Below are 16168 nucleotides of genomic sequence, written 5' to 3' on the forward strand. Positions count from 1 at the left end.
ATTTTTCAAGTGGGCCTTTATTCCCCAAACCCCCCTTTATATACATTTTAAATAAATAACTTTATTAAAAGTGAAGAAATTTTTTAAAAACTCAAATTAAAAATGCCATTCTGGGCATCGAGGATGCACTCCAGTCCTCGCGGTGCCCACCGCTGGCAGCAGGGCTCAAGTGTACCAACGGATACTGCATGCTCCTTCGCCAGGGCCACCCGGGCGTGAACGTAACCTCGGAAGAGGGACAGGAAATCAGGGCGGACGGATCCCTGGCCCGCAGCATGGACCTGTGAATTGCCACCCTGGCCAGGCCCAGGAGCAGACTGACAAGGAGGTTTCTTCACAGACCTCCGCACCGGGTGCCCAAAGATCAGTAGCGTGGGGCTGAGGTGCAACCAAATCTTGAGCAGCCCTTTTAAATACTCAAAGAGGGGCTGCAACCTCAGGCATTCCGTATAAACATGAAACACGGACTCCTCCAAGCTGCAGAAACTTCAGGCGCCCTGGGAGTCTGTGAACCTACTTGACAGTCTATTGCACGGGACCCTCCACTCCAGGTCCCCGATGTAAAGGGGGAGGACTTCTGCGTAGACCTTCACTGGGGTTTCCTCTCGCCGCCAGATGGTGACGCAGACCACCAGGGCATGTCCGGGTGGCAGACGAGGGCAAGGAAGTGGAGAGTGTGCAGGAGCAGCCTGTACAGGAAACCCCCTGCGTGCCGTGTGGGATGGCACAGAGGGGAATTGCTGAGAGGTGGCTCAAGTTGTGTGGGACTGGCTCCTGAGGAGGGTTTCGGGGCATAAGTCCAATAATCAGTTCCAGCTGAGCGGTGGTCAGCTCGGCCAGGTGTGTTCCACACTCCCGAGTCCCATCATCTGCAGTGAGGGACGTCCTGGGGGGTTTCAGCTACTCCTCCGCCCATCGGTCCGTTCCCAGAGCCGGACGCCCAGATTGTCGCGGTGGTCTCCTCCACCGGTGGGGAGCACCCGGACTGGAGGTGACCATGTTGCAGACGCTAAATAGATCCCAGTAAAAGACAGGCAATCCCTCAGAGAGGTACAGCTAACATTTTCCGCCAGGAGCTGCGTGTCGTCTTGGAGGCAGTGCCCCGGTGGGAAAAATACATCGCCAGCGCACGCCATCTGGGAGGACGCTCAATGTACAGGTATCTTTGCAGGGTCCGAAGGCGGAGAGTCGCAGCTTGGGTGCGGATGCACACCAGCAACTGACTGCCCTCCTCAGTCGGGAGACTCAGGACTGTGGCAGAGACCCAGTGTTTCCTCTTGCCCCAGGAGAAATCAACGAGCTTCTTCTGGATCTTGGTGGCAAATGCAGGGGGTGGGGCCAAAGTGACCAACTGGTATCACAGTCCTGGTCCAGCACCCCAGCCAAGTGATAGCTTTCGGCTCCCACTCCTGCCAGTTTGCCGACCAGCCTTCCTCAGCGGGGCTTCAGGTCACCCTTAGTGCTAAGGGATCAGATGGAGAAGAATTTGTTAAGTTTGTCCAGGATAGTTTTCTGAAGCAGTGTGTGGATGGCCCTACTAGAGAAGGGGCTACACTCGACCTCCTCTTAGGAAATGAGGATGGGCAGGTGGTTGATGTGTCAGTGGGGGAGCACTTTGGGACCAGTGACCATAACTCTATTAGCTTCAAGATAGTTATGGAAAAGGATAGGACTGGTCCTCAGGTTAAATTGGGGGAAAGCTGATTTCGATGTCATCAGACAGGAACTCCCAAAAGTTGAATGGGAGAGGCTGTTTACAGGTAAAGGGACGTCTGGCAAGTGGGAGGCTTTTAAAAGTGAGATAGGAAGAGTTCAGGGCCGGCATGTTCCTGTTAGATGGAAGGGCAAGGCTGGCAAGTTTAGGGAACCTTGGTTGACGAGGGATATTGAGGGTCTGGTCAGGACAAAGAAGGAGGCATATGTCGGGTAGACGCAGCTGGGATCAAGTGAGTCCCTCGAGGAGTATAGAGGATGAAGGACTACACTTAAGAAGGAAATTAGGAGGGCGAAAAGGGGCCATGAGATTTCCCTGGCAGATAAGGTAAAGGAGAATCCGAAAAGATTCGATAAGTATATTAAGAGTAAAAGGGTAGCTAGGGAGAGAGTAGGTCCCCTTAAGGATCAGTGTGGCAATCTATGTGTGGAGTCATGGGAAATGGGCGAGGTCTTAAATGAATACTTCTCGTCCGTATTTACCGTGGAGAAGGTCATGGAAGCTAGTGAGTTCAAGGGAGGGAACACTGATATCCTGGAGCATATCAACATTACAAAGGAGGAGGTGTTGGAGGTTTTGAAGCACACTAAGGTGGATAAATCCCCAGGGCCTGGCCAGGTGTATCCTAGGATGCAATGGGAAGCAAGGGAGGAGATTGCTGGGGCCCTGGCAGAGATTTTTGTATCATCGTTAGCCACGGGTGAGGTACCGGAAGACTGGAGGATAGCTAATGTTGTGCCTTTATTTAAGGGCAGCAGGGATAAGCCAGGGAACTACAGGCCGGTGAGCCTTACATCAGTGGTGGGAAAGTTATTGGAAGGGATTCTGAGAGATAGGATTTATATGCATCTGGAAAGGCTTGGTCTGACTAGGGATAGTCAGCATAGCTTTGTGCGTGGGAAATCATGTCTCACGAATTTGATTGAGTTTTTTGAGGAGGTGACCAAGAGGATTGACGAGGGCAGGGCAATGGACGTTGTCTACATGGACTTTAGCAAGGCCTTCGACAAGGTCCCACATGGTAGGCTGGTCCAGAAGGTTTGAACACATGGGATCCAGGGTGAGCTAGCAAATTGGATACAAACTTGGCTCGGTGATGGGAGGCCGAGGGTGGTAGTGGAGGGTTGTTGTACAGATTGGAGGCCGGTGACCAGTGGTGTGCTGCAGGGATCAGTGCTGGGCCCTCTGTTTGTCATATATATTAATGACTTGGATGTGAATGTAGGGGGCATGATTAGTAAGTTTGCAGATGACACCAAAATTAGTGGTATAGTGGACAGTGAAGAAGGTTGTCTAAGGTTACAACAGGATATAGATCAACTGGGAAAGTGGGCAAGGGATTGGCAAATGGAATTTAATGCAGACAAGTGTGAAGTGATGCATTTTCGGAAGTTAAACCAGGGTAGGACATATACAGTGAATGGCAGGGCCCTGGGGAGTGTTGTTGAGCAGAGAGACCTTGGGGTGCAAGTACATAGTTCCCTGAAAGTGGCAACACAGGTAGACAGGGTGGTGAAGAAGGCGTATGGCATGCTTGCCTTCATCGGCCGAGGCATTGAGTACAAGAGTTGGGACGTCATGTTACAGTTGTACATAACAGGTATGTCCTGTACACAGAAAGCAGGACATATCCAACCCGGCCAACTACCGCCCCATCAGCCTACTCTCAATCATCAGTAAAGTGATGGAAGGTGTCATCAACAGTGCCATCAAGCGGCACTTGCTTAGCAATAACCTGCTCAGTGATGCTCAGTTTGGGCTCCGCCAGGGCCACTCAGCTCCTGACCTCATTACAGCCTTGGTTCAAACATGGACAAAAGAGCTGAACTCAAGAGGTGAGGTGAGAATGACTGCCCTTGACATCAAGGCAGCATTTGACCGAGTATGGCATCAAGGAGCCCGAGCAAGACTGGAGTCAATGGGAATCAGGGGGAAAACCCTCCGCTGGCCGGAGTCATACCTAGCGCAAAGGAAGATGGTTGTGGCTGTTGGAGATCAATCATCTGAGCTCCAGGACATCACTGCAGGAGTTCCTCAGGGTAGTGTCCTAGGCCCAACTATCTTCAGCTGCTTCATCAATGGCCTTCCTTCAATCATAAGGTCAGAAGTCGGGATGTTCGCTGATGATTGCACAATGTTCAACACCATTCGCGACTCCTCAGATACTGAAGCAGTCCGTGTAGAAATGCAGCAAGACCTGGACAATATCCAGGCTTGGGCTGATAAGTGGCAAGTAACATTCGCGCCACACAAGTGCCAGGCAATGACCATCTCCAACAAGAGAGAATCTAACCATCTCCCCTTAACATTCAATGGCATTACCATCGCTGAATCCCCCACTATCAACATCCTGGGGGCTACCATTGACCGAAAACTGAACTGGAGTAGCCATATAAATACCGTGGCTACAAGAGCAGGTCAGAGGCTAGGAATCCTGAGGCGAGTAACTCACCTCCTGACTCCCAAAAACCTGTCCACAATCTACAAGGCACAAGTCAGGAGTGTGATGGAATACTCTCCACTTGCCTGGATGGGTGCAGCTCCAACAACACTCAAGAAGCTCGACACCATCCAGGACAAAGCAGCCCGCTTGATTGGGACCCCATCTACAAACATTCACTCCCTCCACCACTGACGCACAGTGGCAGCAGTGTGTACCATCTACAAGATGCACTGCAGCAACGCACCAAGGCTCCTTAGACAGCACCTTCCAAACCCGTGACCTCTACCAACTAGAAGGACAAGGACAGCAGATGCATGGGAACATCACCACCTGAAAGTTCCCGTCCAAGTCACACACCATCCTGACTTGAAACTATGTCACTGTTCCTTCACTGTCACTGGGTCAAAATCCTGGAACTCCCTTCCTAACAGCACTGTGGGTGTACCTACCTCACATGGACTGCAGCGGTTCAAGAAGGCAGCTCACCACCACCTTCTCCAGGGCAATTAGGGATGGGCAATAAATGCTGGCCTGGCCAGTGACGCCCACATCCCATGAATGAATTTTAAAAAAACTTTGGTTAGGCCACATTTGGAGTACTGTGTGCAGTTCTGGTCGCCGCACTACAGGAAAGATGTGATTAAGCTAGAGAGGGTGCAGAAAAGATTCACAAGGATGTTGCCTGGTTTGGAGAGCTTGAGTTATAAAGAGAGATTGGATAGGCTGGGTCTGTTTTCCCTGGAGCGAAGGGGACATGATAGAGGTATATAAAATTATGAGAGGCATAGATAGGTTAGATAGCCAGAGTCTGTTTCCCATGGTCGGGGTGACTAAAACTAGATTTAAGGTGAGAGGGAGGAGGTTTAAAGGGGATCAAAGGGGTAAATTTTTCACACAAAGAATAGTGGGTATCTGGAATGAGCTGCCAGAGGAGGTGGTGGAGGCAGGAACAGTAGCGACATTTAAGAGGCATCTGGACAGGTACTTGAATGAGCAAGGCATAGAGGGATATGGAATTAATGCAGGCAGGTGGGATTACTATAGATAGGCATTATGGTCGGCCTGGACACGAAGGGCCGAAGGGCCTGTTTCTATGCTGTACAACTCTATGACTCTAAGGTGGACTCCCAGATAGAGGAGGTGCGTGGTGCTCCACGCAAAAGGTGTCAACTCCTCCAGCAGGGAGTCCACCCACCACTGACCTACCAGGAGTCCGGAACATTTCTCCCAATTGATACTTGCGGAAGACGCGGCAGAAACGGTCTGCTGGCACTCGCGTATCCTCCGCAAGTCAACAGGATCTGTGAGCGTGAGGAGCAGGTCATCGGCGTAAGCAGAGAAGACAACCCGCATGGCCGGCCCTCACAGAGTCAAAACCGTCAACTTGCTGCGAAGCAGGCACAGGAAGAGCTCCACGCATATGCTATGCAATTGGCCAGACATGGGGCATCACTGACGCACTCCTCTCCCAAAGCGAAGGGGCGCAGTTAAGGACCCGCTAACTTTAACCAGACACTCTGCGGCGGTGTAGATACGCAGACCCGGGCCACATAATGTGGCCGGAGTTTGAACATGGGCAGAGGCCCGAAAAGGTATTCGTGATCCACCCTGTCGAACGCCTTCTCTTGATCGAGAGAGAGAAAAGCGAACGACAGACCAGTCCTCTGGGAAAGATGGATCAGGTCCCGGACCAAGTGGATATTGTCCTGGATGGACCTGCCCGGGACCGTGTAGGACTGGTCGGGGTGGATCATGTGGGCCAGCACGGAGCCCAGGCAAAGATCTTATAATCCGTGCTGAGGAGGGAGACCAGACGCCAGTTTTTAAGCAGGCGGAGATCGCCCCATTCGGCAGCAGGACGATGACCGCCCTGCGCCACAAGAGGGACATCTCCCCGGTCGCCAGGCTTTCCCCCAGGACCCGCGTGTAATCATTCCCCAGGACGTCCCAGAACATCCTGAGGAACTCCACGGTCAACCCATCCAGCCCTGGGGATTTGCCCCTCAAGAGCTGGTGGAGGGCGCCAGTCAGCTCCGTTAACGTGAGCGGAGCCTCCAACCCTTCAGTGCCCTCCGGGCTGACCTGCGGCAGGTCCTCCCACAAAACTCTGCGCGCGTCCTCACTGGACGGATCCGGAGAGAACAACGCACTGTAGTAAGTACGGACCAGGAGGCCCATTCCCTCCGGATCCATGACGGAGGATCCGTCGTTGGCCAGCAGCTCAATGAGGACCCCCCGCCATTTTTCCAGCGAGTAGAAGAAGGGTGAGGCACGATCCAAATCTTCCAGGATCTGGATCCGCGACCTCACGTACGTGCCTCGGAACCCTATGAGCTGCAGGTCCCTCAGCGCGCCCTTCTTCTCTTTGTACGCCTGCCACAGGGCCGGGTCCACGACGGCATGACCGAGTCAGGACTCCTCTCCAGGTGGCAGACTTCAGCTTCCCGCTTCTTGGTCGACCCCTTCGCGTACTCCTGACAGAAGATGTGGATGTGAGTCTTGCCCACATCCCACCATAGCCTCAAGGAGGGGAAGCCCCCCTGCTTCCTTCTCCAGTCGGCCTAGAATCGACGGAACGAGTCCCAAAATCGCTCGTCCTCCAGCAGCCGGTTGTTAAAGTGCCAGTACGCGGACCCCGCCCGCGTGCGGAGCGGAGTGAACTCCGCCCACACCAGGTGGTGGTCCGAGCACGGCACCAGCCGCATGGAGGCCGCCGAGACGCGGGAGACGTACGCCTGCGAAAAGTAGAGGCGGTCGATTCGGGACCCTCCTCCTCCAGACCTCCATGTGAAGGCGCTGGAGTCGGGATGGAGATTCCGCCAGACGTCCAACAAGTTAAGGGAGCTGATCAGTCCCCTCAACTTCTCCACCGACGCTTGGCCGCGCTGGGGACCGGAGCGATCCCCTACCTCGAGGGTGCAGTTAAAATCCCCCCCCCGAGGATGATGCACTCGCCGCTATCGATGGAGCTCAAGAGAGTGGACACTTCTTCAAAGAAGCGCGCTTGCAACGCCCCGGGCCTGGGCGCGTACACGTTCACAAAGTGGAGCGGCACGCTACCCAGGCGAACGGCGAGGTGGAGCAATCGGCCCGGCACTAGCTCCTTGACCCCCAAGATCTCCGGCTGAAAAGTCGGGGCCAACAAGATAGCCACCCCACTAGAAATAGGGGTGAGGTGACTCATGTAGACCCCACCCTGTCACTCCAGGAGCCAGGTGGCTTCGTCTCCCGGAACAGTGTGGGTTTCCTGCAGAAAGCTCACCGCGTATCTCCCTTCCCTGAGGACTGAGAGATTGTGAAATCTGCGGTGAGACCCCTCTGCTGTCGTTGATGTTGAGGCTGGCTATGGTTATCTTCATGTCAAAGGTACTTAAAACCCGTCACCAACAGCTCACTGTGAGGAGGGAGTGGAAGTGCACCTGGCCTTCCACTCCCCCAGCAACCCATTGAGGAACACATTAAAACGGCGCCTCTCAACCAGTTTCATGCCCGCGCGCTTGCCCGGACTGTTCTTGAGGGCGGCACGGACGGACTGGATGATCAGCGCCAGACTCAACCAACGGCCGTGGGCCAGCTGAACTTTATTGCGGCAACCCCTGCAAGCCGCGAGGAAATCCCGGAGTTCCGCCGTGGGGATGAGAGGAGACTCGGTGGGAGGCACGAGGGACTCCACCACCTCACTGGTGATGAAATCAAGGTCGTCCTCCGTGCCCCGCACCGAATCCCCATCCTCCTCCGGGTCGTCACCGCCAGCGGCCGACACATCCACCACACTCTGTGGGGCGGACGTCCCGGCCGCGCCAGCTGGTCCCGCCTCCGTCACGATCCCACCCCCAGGATCGATGGCGGAGGAGTCTTCTCTGGGTTCTACAATGCACCTAGAGCCTGTGGGTGCCAGCGGTTCAGGACCCCCCTCCACCCCCGTCCCCAGGCCAATGACTGGTCCAGGGGAGACAGAAGTTCCCGTCTCTGGAAATCCAGCCGGTGCTGAGACCGTAGGTGGAGAGAGGAGGCCATCTCCCGCTCCGCCAGCACCCACAGGCCCAGCACATGGGGCAGCATTCTCGGTTATAACCGGGTCGGGTGTCTCCTGGTGGTGAGTGGATTCTGGCAGGGAGGGCCGACCCTTTGGGGCCTCGCCCTCCCCTTCACTCAGGGAACCCGACCCAGTAGCAGTGGCGGAATGGACGGTTTCCCCAGGCTCCCCCACCACAAGCAGGGCCCCACTTACTCCTTCAGGAGGGGCCTCATGTACTGGGGCCTCCCCCTCCCCTCCATCCTGAGGAATAGGGAGCTCCTGCCCAGACTTTGTAGCTTTGGTGGTGGCAGTAGGGGAAACCTGGGGACCCGAAACAGGAGACAGCTCCCCTCCAACAGATGGGCCCCGTATCTCAGGGCCCTGTGTTAGCTCTGTGGAGGGGTGCCTTCTCCTCTTTTTCCCAGTTGGGTCCGGAGGCTCAGAGACCTCCATGTCATCAGAGGCCTCCGCCTCCGCACTCTTTTTTTATTCACCCTGGGCCTGAGCCCAGCCCTGGGACAAGTTGACTCCCCTAGATCGGGCTTTGTGCTGAGCTCAGACTCGGGTTGTGTCAATATGTCCAGGGAATGCGCCTCTCGATGTTTATTTTTCCTCTGCACCTTTCTTCCACTTGGACGGTCACCCCCCCTCCCTGCCGGAGGCCATGAAAACCACAGCCTCCGGTACCGACTGAATGGTATCTGGTGGAGGTGTAGGGGGGGTGGGAGGAGGTGCAGCAGTGCCACCCTGGGCCACCGAGTTGGAGTTGGCAGCCAGGAGGTTGGGGCAGTTCTTACAAACATGCCCCACCCCCTTACAGACATGGCACCGCACCCCATCCAAGGTCCAGAAGACGCGGTAGGCCGTCCCCTGGAACTCTACATTGAAATGGCCCTCTGTAACCTCCTCCCGCGCCAGCTGCATGAATAGCTGGCGGCGGAAGGAGTACACATGCCGGAGGCTGTTCTCCCGAAGACCGAGCGGGACTGGAGTGAGCCCCGTCTTTACCTCCCCCAGATGGTGCAGGTGGGGAAGGAGGAGCTCACCAGGAATGAAGGGCGGGACATTAGATAGAATGACGCTTTGTGCAGTGGCCTCCAGGGGGTCCACTGGCAGAAAGGTCCCGCCCACGGTGAGCCCCTTGCTCAGAGCCAGGGACACCGCCCACTCGGTCCTCAGGAAAAACACTGCCTTCCCGTACATTTTAGAGGCTGCAACAATGGCCGAAGGGCCGACAACCTCGGCCATTGCTTTCACGCATGCCTCTATAGTCATGTTCGGGTGGACGTAGCTCTTGACCCCATGCTTTGCTGTTATTAATGCAAACGGTGACGGGGCCACAGGTGCAGCTGCAGCAGCCGCAGCAGCATATGTACGGGAAGGCCCCGCCACCGGCGAAAGAGGGCTTGCCATGGGGTCTAAGAGCCACGTCCACCCCCAAGAAACAAAGCAAATTTGCACAGTTGAAACAAAAAAAAATCAAACTTTAAACAAAGTGGAGTGGGAGTAGAGGAGGATGGGGTAGGAAGGTAAAGGAAAAAGGGGGGATAGGTGACTGAGTGGAGGAAGGGAGAGAAAGGCTGAAAAGGATCTTTGATCCAACTGCCAGTTGAGGCACCTTTATAACAATTAGTCCAAAACTGTTTGTTGTCTTCCAGTTGGGGGAGGCTTCTTCGCCCGGGATGGCTGGGGCCACCCGGTACTCTCCTCTTCTGCTTTTAACAAGAAAGTCTTCACCCGGGCAACTCCAGCTGTCCCGAGCAGGCAGTTGGGGTGGGGAGGGAGCTCCCTGTGTGCAAACACCAATACAAATACAAGGGCCCCCTACTGGATTTGGCAGCCCCACCCCTGAGTCTTCAGGCCTCTTCTCTCTCCCCCAAACAGTTCACATTTAGAGTCTTTCAGCTGCCCTGACACCCACCTCTCCAAAACAATTACAGCCTTCCTCGATGGTTTCAATCCACTCTGCAGTTGCTGCAGCACAGGTGCAGCTGCTCCCCCTGATTGCAGACAGGAAGTGCTCCAAATTGCCCAGCCAATCCCCGTGCTGTACCCGTCCTGGGAGTGTTTGATGGGGATAGTGTCGAGGGAGCTTTACTCTGGATCATGTTCTGTTTTTTTTAAATCGACCAGTTGCACATTATCTATACCAAGCTGATTCTCCAGTGGTAGCTGTTTCCCATGTTTTTTTCCCCACTGTCTGTGGAGCCAAGGCCTCAGGTTGTTTAGTCCTCCCCTGGTGGCCTGTCTGAGATTTACAAATTGCCACAGGGAATGGTGAACACAGGAAGAATTGATCGACTGCACTGGGTTAGACCCTGACCATTTGCCTCACAACTCTCAGTAAAAATCCATCGCAGCTAATGAGATGAAGGCTTCCCCTCGCTGTCGGTAACAGAGCACTATCACCAGTTAATTTGAAACAATCACAACTTGAGTTCCAGGTCCCAGAGGTGGGAAGTGGAAGTATTCCATATTACTCTAGTAGGATACAACTGGGACATGTCGTTGGGACAGGGTAAACGGAGCTTTACTCTGTATCTAACTTATGCTGTGTCTGCCATAGGAGTGTTTGTTGGAACGATGTAAAGCTGGGTTGTCCAACATAATAGCCTGCGGGCCAGAATCCCGCCCACTAAAGGTTTCTATTTGCCTGCAGAGGCAGACTTCTCTTCCTCCTCACTGCACGGTTTCTGCCCTCGGCTGATTGCTTTCAGCTTTGAATCGGAATTTCAAGCTTGGCTCAGCTTTAGCAGCAAGCGCCAGCTACAGCGGTCACCTCAGGATCAAACCCAGCATTGCTGGAATGACAGGCACCTCAGGGGTAGGATCGCACTCCCTACACATGGCTGTGCCAAGCAGAGACAGCGTTTGCAGACTGGCTGAGTAAATCACTGGAGGAGCTGAAAATAGACGAGGATGTTTGTGGGTCGTTCATCAAAGGAATCCCGCGGGAAAAGAAAAACAAGGAAAAGTCAGAAGCTCTTCAATGCATATTTATCCACATTTATGCTGAGTGCACCCCTGCCCTATTGCTATGTGGATTCAGTCTGAGCGTGTTTCCATCCTTGCTGTCTGTTATATATATTTTCTCTAGTTTATAATGTTGCTGTTTTTACACATCCCCCATTAAATTCAGAAAACATGCTTGTTTGAGTTCTGATATTACGGTAATTTGAAACATTTGTTGTAATTCTATACAATGCTGAAGTGGCTCATTCTGATACAGTGCACAAAACTGTAAATTTAGCCATGTTCCCTTCCCCAGCTGTCTAAATCATACTTGTATCAGAACAAAAAAAATCATCACTAATGAATTTATTGACGTTTAATTTTATATTCAATAGGCACAAATACAATATGCACAAAAATAATGTATGTCCTGCTGTTATTTATGTCTTCTTTTCTGAAAACTTTACATTAAAGGCAAAAAGTTTGACACATTATACAGAAATGAAAATTGTAAATGCCCCTCTTGGTGGGTCTGTAGCTTGTTTATTTACGGTACTGTTTAAAATAAATGATTTAACTTCCATTGCTCTCACCAATTTTTCTGGGAGTTTTACTGTCCATCTGTGATTGAAATTCACCATACATTGATTACTAAAATGACCATGTTTGCATAATAAACTGCTCTTTAAAAACCGATAGGGAATGTATAACTATGGAGCCATGTTGTAACTGTCTGGTCCAAAATGACAATGACATGAAGAGAGTTTTCACAGAGCATGACCTTCTGACATTTTATAGTCAGTATGTTCTCTCAGGGTCTTATCCAAATCTATCAAAACGTGCCCTTCAATTCATTGCACTGTTTGGCAGCACATATTGCTGCAAACGGCTTTTTCAAGAATGAAAAGCATCAAAGCACGATCACTCCTGACAGGTGACTTCTATCCAGAATACTCCGCATCGCTACATCAAGTGTGCGGGCAAAGACTGACTACATGTGCAAGCAAAAACAATGCCAGGTATCTCAATGAAACAATGTTCAACATAGTGATGAGAAAGTAAGTGAATAAATTAGTCTCTTCATTTAAAGCTTGTTCACAAAAATGCACTTTTTTGTTGATTAAGATAAATTTCTAATGCCTTTATCTTTGCAAAATTTGCTCACAGGCCCCCTGTGTAAGACAAAACCCTTACGCAAAATGGTTAGACACCCCTGGTATAAAGAGGGCTTAACTCTGAATCGAATTCATGCTGAATCTGCCCTGGAAGTGGTTGTGTTCTTAAAGAGTAACGGTGTGTAACTGAGTGGTAGAGTACACATAATAATCTTTATTCGCCTTATCCAGTGCCTCCTGGTACCAGTACTACATCACCAGAAGTACAGTCCCTTTGCTGAAACATGAATTTGAGGGAGGTCCCGGAGGATGGTGTTGAAGACCCTGTGACAATATTGGAAAGAGCAGGGAGCTTGGCACAACATTCCTCCCTCAGACACCACCACGTAATTCAAATTAACTAAATGTTGCTAAATGCTGGTTATAATCTGCCGAGCCACATTTTGAGTTGTTAGAGTTGTAAAATGGTGTTGTACAAATACATTGGTCTCTCCCTCCACGAATCATGCAATGCAGAAGGTCATTCGGCCCAACATGCTGGCTGCTGTACCAAACTCTTAAGAAGAAGAAACAATCTTTGCTCACTAAATGGGAGGAGTATTTATATAGTTTGCTTTTAGACATGCAGGAAAAATTATATTCCGAAAATCTTTGCAGTGAATTAAAATGCTGCATATTATGGTTTATATTTGGGTCACCTTTGATTTAGTAAATTCCATGCTGATAAAGTCCATTTAAAACCAATAATGTGCAAAAATAAGCAAGGCCATTTCGAAACGATGCATCAGTTAAAAGCTGTCAATCTGTCTGTTACTCTGGTTTGTTGCATTGTCCTTATCCACAGGTCCTGTCTGTCACTGAATACTGAGTGTTTCATTAATACTTTCTTCCCAGTGTTGTAGAAGTTTATTATCCTGGGGTTGGCATTTCTCACATGGTAAATGGGGGCATTTGAAAGTCACAACCCAGATTTCTGGAGTTCAGTTGTGGTGACATTTTGATTGGATGTAGTGACACCAGGAGTGAAACATAATTGGGGGGGAGCAAAACACCAATCTCCACAAAACAGCCAGAGACCGCACAGTGGCGCAGTGGTTAGCACCGCAGCCTCACAGCTCCAGCGACCCGGGTTCGATTCCGGGTACTGCCTGTGTGGAGTTTGTAAGTTCTCCCTGTGTCTGCGTGGGTTTTCTCCGGGTGCTCCAGTTTCCTCCCACATGCCAAAGACTTGCAGGTTGATAGGTAAATTGGCCATTATAAATTGCCCCTAGTATAGGTAGGTGGTAGGAAAATATAGGGACAGGTGGGGATGTGGTAGGAATATGGAATTAGTGTAGGATTAGTATAAATGGGTGGTTGATGGTTGGCACAGACTCGGTGGGCCGAAGGGCCTGTTTCAGTGCTGTATCTCTAAACTAAACTAAACCCTGACCCTGGTTATATGTTGAATCTTAATGGAGTTGGCAGCTGAGGGTCTGGGACGAGGGTCCTGTGTATCTTCCCATCAATATTTTGATTTGCCTCTGGAGGTGCAACTACCGTGCCCAGCACCCCTCCACCAACTGCTGACGTCAAGGGCTTGCATCAAATCCTTGCCAAACCCAACAAATGAGGCAAGATTGGCAACTGGGATTTGGTAAAATCAGGCAGGTGAAAGAATGAAAGGCGCTTCAATATCTCAAGACCTTTATAATCTGGGCACCACACTTCAGAAAAAATGTAAATGCCTTTAGAAAGTATACAGTAAAGTTTTACTAGGGAAGAGCAATGTCAGTTATGAGGAGAGGTAAGACTGTTCTCCATGGAATGGAGAAGGTTAAGAGGTGATTGAACAGAGGTTTTCAAGATAATGCATTGGTTTTAAAAGAGTTGATGGAGAAAAACAATTCCCTGTGGCGAATGGATCAATAATCAGAGATTATAGATTTAAAATCATTGGCAAAAGTGGGAAAGTGAGGAGAAATGTTTTCACTGAGTTGTTGGGGTCTGGAACCCTCTACCTGGTGTAGAAGCTGATTTGATAAATTTTAAAAGGGAGTTGGACAGGTATTTGAGGCTGAGGAACTTGCAGGGTTACAGACAAAAAGTGGGGGTGGGTGATGGGACTAAGCACAACTGCTGCAAGATCCAGTAGAGGCATGATGGGTTGAATGGCCTCCTGCTGTGCTGTAAGTTTCAATGATTCTATCTTGCACAGCTCCAACACTGACCAAAAGCAATCACAATTTTATTCAGTTCTGCTCCTCCTTTGCAATCATCTGCAAAGCATCCAATCAGATTGTACTGTTGTAATATTCACTAAACTTATCTGTTTCCTAATCACCAAAGACCTGAGTAAAGAAGAACAAAGTGAAGTTCAGCAACCAATCAATCAGCCATCTTGCGAGTGACTGGGACTTGGTTGAAAGATCGATCACTGAAGATTCATTTAAGATCTGCTCTCCCCCACCCACCCCTCCAATTTATAGAGGGTCCAATTGTTGGAGATGTTAGTTTCACAGTAAAGCTGTGGGGAAGATTCCAGAAATGTTGATTGAAAGTTTGATCAGAGGTTGTCACTTGTCAGGGTTTATAAGTTCTGAAAGCTTTTGTTGGTGCAGGAGTTCAGGTTCCATTCTTCAAAACTGGTACTGAAGTTGTGCAGGGCGGAAATCTTCTGGAATTGTGTCTGAAGGAGATAATAGCAGAGCAGTTAAAAGAAGCTGGAGGCGAGGGAGCAGAGGGTGCATAGAGGGATGGGGAGGGGTGTAGTTAACACAACACATTGGGTAGTTTGAACTACTTGCTCGCAGTCAATGACTGAATCACCACTGGCCATTGCACTGTGACACTCATCAGCTGCTTGAATAAAATAGGAGAGAAAATGGGAAAAAGCCACCTCTCCCCACGCTCCATGTTTGTTTTGGGAGAAGGATCCTGTCCCTTAGATCAGGAATGTGTGTAAGGACAGATAAATCCAGTGAGTGGGGCACAGGGAAGGCTCAGGAACACAGACTGTGGCCCTTCAGGGTCTAGTGCTGTCAACCCATTCCCAGCGTGGGAAGGAGATCAGATATGTCACATGAACAGTGGTCCTTTTCATCCCCTTCGCCCCACCAGGCTGTGTTAGCAAGAACAAGACTGAAGGAAATTCGGAACAGAGGAGTCCAATCTGTGCCTTGATCCTGTTCCTCTATTCAATGAGATCCTGGCTGATCTGTATCTTCACTCCATCTGCCTGCCTTGGTTCTATAACTCTTAATCCCCTCACCCAATAAAAATCTAACAATCTCAGTTTTGAAACTTCCAATTGACCCCCAATCTCAACAGAGTTTTGGAGGATAGAGTTCTAGATTTATGTAAAGAAGGAATGGCCTGGCTCGAATTTCAAGGTTCTGCCCCCTTGTTCTGGACTCCACTCCCATCCCCTCCCCCCACCACACCCCAACCAGAGGCAATAGTTTCTCTCTATCTCATTATCAAATTCTTTAATCATCTTTAACACCTTGATTATTTCATCCCCTAATGTTCGATATTCAAAGGACAGGGAATACAAGCCCAGTCTACGCAGATACAAGCCCAGTCTATGCAAGCTGTCCTCAGTAACCCGAGTATCAGTCTGGTTAATCTGCACTCCACCCCCTCCAAAGCCAATATCTCCTTTCCTGAGGTATAGGACGGAACACAGATCTCCAAATGGGGTCTGACTACAACTTTAGATAAGAAGCACTGTTTCCTCCATTTATATTCCAGTCCTTTTGAGATAAATGCCAATATTCCATTTGCCTTATTAATTATTTTTTGTATCTGTCCACTAGTTTTGAATGATTTGTACATTTGGACCTTTTAAACTTCTCTGCTCCTTTATAATCTGCAGTTTTTTTGTTATTTGTTTCATGGGATGTGGGCATTGTTGGCCAGGCCAGCATTTATTCCCCATCCCTATC

At 50.5% G+C, this 16168-nt stretch overlaps 1 protein-coding gene across 1 annotated transcript in view; it reads right to left on the minus strand.

Annotated features, from left to right (window-relative positions):
• Positions 1-11506: 11506 nt before the first annotated feature.
• comp (cartilage oligomeric matrix protein) overlaps positions 11507-16168 on the minus strand; it is a 143278-nt gene continuing 138616 nt past the window's right edge. Inside the window, exon 19 of the mRNA XM_068015956.1 lies at positions 11507-14910. Coding sequence (XP_067872057.1) covers positions 14861-14910 — 50 coding nt within the window. The 3' untranslated portion in view covers positions 11507-14860. The remainder of the gene's footprint in view (positions 14911-16168) is intronic.

The sequence above is a fragment of the Heterodontus francisci genome, chromosome 36, assembly GCF_036365525.1.
Source record: "Heterodontus francisci isolate sHetFra1 chromosome 36, sHetFra1.hap1, whole genome shotgun sequence".
NCBI lineage: Eukaryota > Metazoa > Chordata > Chondrichthyes > Heterodontiformes > Heterodontidae > Heterodontus > Heterodontus francisci.